Raw genomic sequence first — 4,400 nt, 5'->3', positions numbered from 1 at the left:
CCCTGATGTGTGTCTTTGTCCATGTCCTCTCTATGACCAGACTCCCCTGCTCATTACACCAATCACATCAAATTAAGTAGGCTACTTCCTCCCCCAAAGTGTGCTCTCTTCCCCCGGAGATGTTTTCCTTTTCTGACCCCCGCTGCTCCAGTCTGCCTGTCTCTCTCTCGGCAAGTCATCCTTACTCACTGGCTCTGATGCAGCCACATGTGAAGGTCAGGTTGCCTCTGTGGGCCAAATGCACAAATTAAGCCCTGCTTTGTATTCAGGCGTAGAATGAAGGTGCACAATGAGAAGGTCCTGACGCAGATCTGAATCTTCTCTGTGAAGACCACCATCTGTGTGGAAGGAGAACATCTGACAGTGGGCCTTTTGTGTAGGGAAAGTGCATCTGGGTCAAAGAAGCGTACATGCAGATGATGTGTTTGCTAAAACAGTATTCATCTTGTTGGTGGAAGTACGCAGTACAGTTTACGGGCGATGTCATCACCAGCAGCAACACTGGAAGGTGGAGAAGTTCTTTCTTTTCCCGTTACCCACCTCCAGCTCTGCATGTGGTCTGCTGCCTCAGCCTGTGATCACCAGGCAGCAGACAAGAAAGAAGCATTCACAGCAGCTCAGGGATGTGGTGACTGTTGACTTCAGGTAGGCCGTGTCTGTGTTTCATGCAGGACCTCAGGCTACAGCGGGGCACACAGCATGTCCAGGTCTCACATGTTCTCACTCCTTCCATTCACTCTAAACTTCTCATCTCAGCATCCACATTTGGCATCCCCTTTTTGAGCGGTGCAGCCACTTCTATAACTGACTTTGTGTGTCCTTCTGTCCTTCCTTCCGTCCTGTGGGCCCCAGCCCCAAGCAACAACAAACACAATCCATCAACTGAGTATGCTAATGCCCCGTACTGATGATGTCATACCCACTGATGATGCCATGCCCCACAATCTTCTTCTTCTGTGGTGTTTTATGGCAGTTGGCATCCTTTATGTTGCATTACCGCCTCCTTCTGGATTTATCCATCCACTGTTTCCCTATATTCTCTCTGTCCTTGCCCCATAATCATCAAGTGATGTGACTAATGAGTGGGCCAGTAGTGAGTGATGATGTCATACCCACTGATGATGTCATAGATATTGTGACAATTTCATTGATGTCATTGACATCGTGACATCATCAGTGATGTCGTCATCAGTGATGTGCTGAAGTAATTGTGATGTCATCAGTGACAGACAGGCTGATGATGTCTGCACTGCTTACTGTACTTCTCAGCTGGGTGTGATTTTTTTAAAGCCCTCTCACCCCATTTCCCCCACTCTCACCTCAGTGAACTAAACAGCTAATAGTGTGAAAGTGGTGGGCAGTGTGAAAAGTTACTGAGGGGCAGGACTTGAAGAATGACTGGTATGTCCTTTCAGACACCTACGAGGGTCCAGACAGGTCTCTCTTGTAAAAGAGATTCCTGATCTCAATGGGACTTCCTGGTAAAATAAAGACACATATATATATATATATATATATATATATATATATATATATATATATATATATATATATAATTTAATTTTGAAAAGAAAAACATGAAATGTTTCCGCTGATTTCTGCCACTAGATTCTTCTATTCTTCTTTCTTTTTTGGTAAATGTGTGGATAATGCAAATGAGTGGGACAGAGCTAGTCACTAGCGCTTTGTGATTTCTACAATCAAACCTGCACTCATCTCTGAGTCCCTTTTGCTGTTTCCTTTTTTGGGGAGATGTAGTTTTTTCTTAGCAGTTGTCTGATAAATAAACAATCGACGTGCAAGAACTGCTTGAAATATTCATCGTCTTTGTTACAAGACAGCCAGAGTAATCACTGTGGAGATGAACAAAACGGAGATTCCCAGTGTAAAAATAAATAAATAAAATCAAGCAGGAAAAGACTGTTTTGCTACTCAGGAAGAGGTGGTTTACCTGAGCTACTGACTATTTCAATAGTCCCACAAAAATCTAATTTGAGACAGCAGCATTAAATCAGTTTAAACAGAGACAACTCATGACTCTGATAAAAGCTTGCTTGCAGGGGTGAGACACAGAGAGATCCTTGTCATATATTATTGTCAACGTTATTCCTGACGTACAGTAGGCACTGTGCATCATATTATCTACATAGTAAGACTACAAATATGGTTGAGGCCAGCTGCATGGGGTCTCATACTGCCAGCATTCACAAGATGTCTAAAATCACATTTCCATACTAAATACAGTATGGCTGTCTTTACAGCTTATATCACTGTATTATATAAACCTACTGAGTTTGAACACAATTAAGCTTTTGTATTTTGCATGGCTTCTCCTGCAGTCACCCTCTCTCTCTCTCTCTCTCTCACACACACACACACACACACACTCACACACACACACACACACACTCACACACACACACACACACACACACACACACACACACACACACACACACACACTCACACTCACACTCACTCACACTCACACTCACACACACACACACACACACACACACACACACACACACACACACACACACACACACACACACACACACACACACACTCAGACACACTGGTGGACCTGAATCATCCTGACATGTACAGTGCACAGGGACTACTGTTGCTATATCAGGATAGACTCGGCTGAACTCACCGGAACTCATTTTCAACCCATCTCTCTGAGTCTGCTGTGTTTCTGAGACTGTCTATATAACACAATCCTCAATTTTCTATAGAAATAACGAATGCATATTTCTTATTACGTCCGCCAAGGAGGTTATGGTTTTGATGCCGTTTGTTTGTCTGTCAGTCAGCAGGATTACAGAAAAACTATACTGGTCTGATTTTCATGAAACTTGGTGGAAGGGGGCAGCGTGGCCCACAGAAGAACCCAATAGATTCTGGAGCGGATCCGACTCAGGAACCAGCAGTTGGCCTTGGCAGACGTCTGAACTCTCTGAGTGCCCTTCTAGTTGTATATTGTTTTGTTCTTTGACTCTAAACAGAAGTTCAGCAAGCGGCAATTAAGGGCACACACACAGGCTCTTAGAAAATTTATTTAAATAATTTTCAAACAAGACAAAGAAACAGACTGAACCTACTAAATACTAAAATGACTTTTGTACAAAAATATGTAACTTTTTTCCACCCACACATAATACATGGTTATCATTATAGTCATATAGAACAGTAAGTAGCCAACGTTGAGCATGCTGCATCTCCTGTACACGTTATTATATAAATATTTACAGTCTAACATGAATGCATCTCTCCTTATCACTTTTTTTTTATATCACCAATATAACCGTGGGTTTCAATATCATCAAATGATCACCTCTATGTGTATCTGTATTATCAGCAGTGTTGTAAATCAACTTGTTTCATCTGATAAGCTGATGGTTAGAGTGGTGTCCCTCCTAATGAGCCATTTACTTTCATATTCAGCATTCAAATGTGTTTTCCTGAAACATGGACAGTAGCTGCCAACGGAGTGAGGAAAACATTTCGCCTGTTTCCAGAGAAATTTCATGGAAGTGAATTTACTGGAAAATAGTGGAAACACCATGAAAGAAGTATTCAAGATAACGTTCCGCGACTGAAGAAAATCATTGAACAAGTTGTTTTTCATTGGTGGAAACAATTCGCATTTTCTCATCCCGCTGGCAGATTTAGAAAAATAAAACGAAACAAGCCAATGCTAAATTACATTACATTACATGTTCCATCAGCTCTGTGCTGCTTCCTGATATCTGTGGCTCGAGGAGTGATGCCAATGCATTTTCCACAGTGCTGTGTAACGTCTGGATACACACCGTATCGTCCCTAATAACAACCTCAGCATCCTTACCATCGGCCTCTCTCCTCCGCTGCCCTCTCCACCCTCCCTCGCTCCCGCCTCTCCCCCCCCTCCCTGTGGTGTCTCCTGTTCCTGCTCTTCTTCATTTCCTGGATGTGTTTCCATTTGCCCGCCCCCGCGCCTCTCCCTCGCCCTCTGGACGGCCTCTTCTCCAGCCACAGAGAGTCGCAGTACTCCTCCAGAGAGCCAATGGGAGAGCTCATCACCCTCAGGTAGTCTTTGTATCGCTGGCGAGTCTCCCCTCCGTGGCGCAGCTCCGGCGCGGGGTCCTCGCTGGGCTTGGGCCGTCCGTCCGGGTGCCCGTGTGTGACGAGGCGCAGCGTGAGGCGCAGGAGCGTGTGGGTGAAGCGCGTGTGCTCCTGAGCGACACACACGTACACGCCGGCATCAGAGGAGTGGAGCGAGCGAATCAGGAGACCTCGGTTAGTGTGGATAACACGGTCGTCTAGCTTCACCTGGAACACAACAGACAATAACAATATGTTCACATACAATACAGAGAAGTCACCAACCTCAACACAAAGGAGATGGATAGCAC

The 4,400-nt window shown here is 44.6% G+C and overlaps 1 protein-coding gene across 1 annotated transcript in view; it reads right to left on the bottom strand.

Annotated features, from left to right (window-relative positions):
• Positions 1 to 607: 607 nt before the first annotated feature.
• Positions 608 to 4,400, bottom strand: part of sema3d (sema domain, immunoglobulin domain (Ig), short basic domain, secreted, (semaphorin) 3D) — a gene marked incomplete at both ends in the record, with an annotated part of 39,474 nt that continues 35,681 nt past the window's right edge. Inside the window, 2 exons of the mRNA XM_083654706.1 lie at positions 608 to 680; positions 3,854 to 4,317. Coding sequence (XP_083510832.1) covers positions 608 to 680; positions 3,854 to 4,317 — 537 coding nt within the window. The remainder of the gene's footprint in view (positions 681 to 3,853; positions 4,318 to 4,400) is intronic.

Source organism: Poromitra crassiceps (genome assembly GCF_964638095.1).
Source record: "Poromitra crassiceps genome assembly, chromosome: 18".
In the NCBI taxonomy this organism is placed as follows: Eukaryota; Metazoa; Chordata; class Actinopteri; order Beryciformes; family Melamphaidae; genus Poromitra; species Poromitra crassiceps.
Note: the sequence above shows the minus strand (reverse complement) of the source record. Positions and strands in the feature narration are given on the sequence as shown.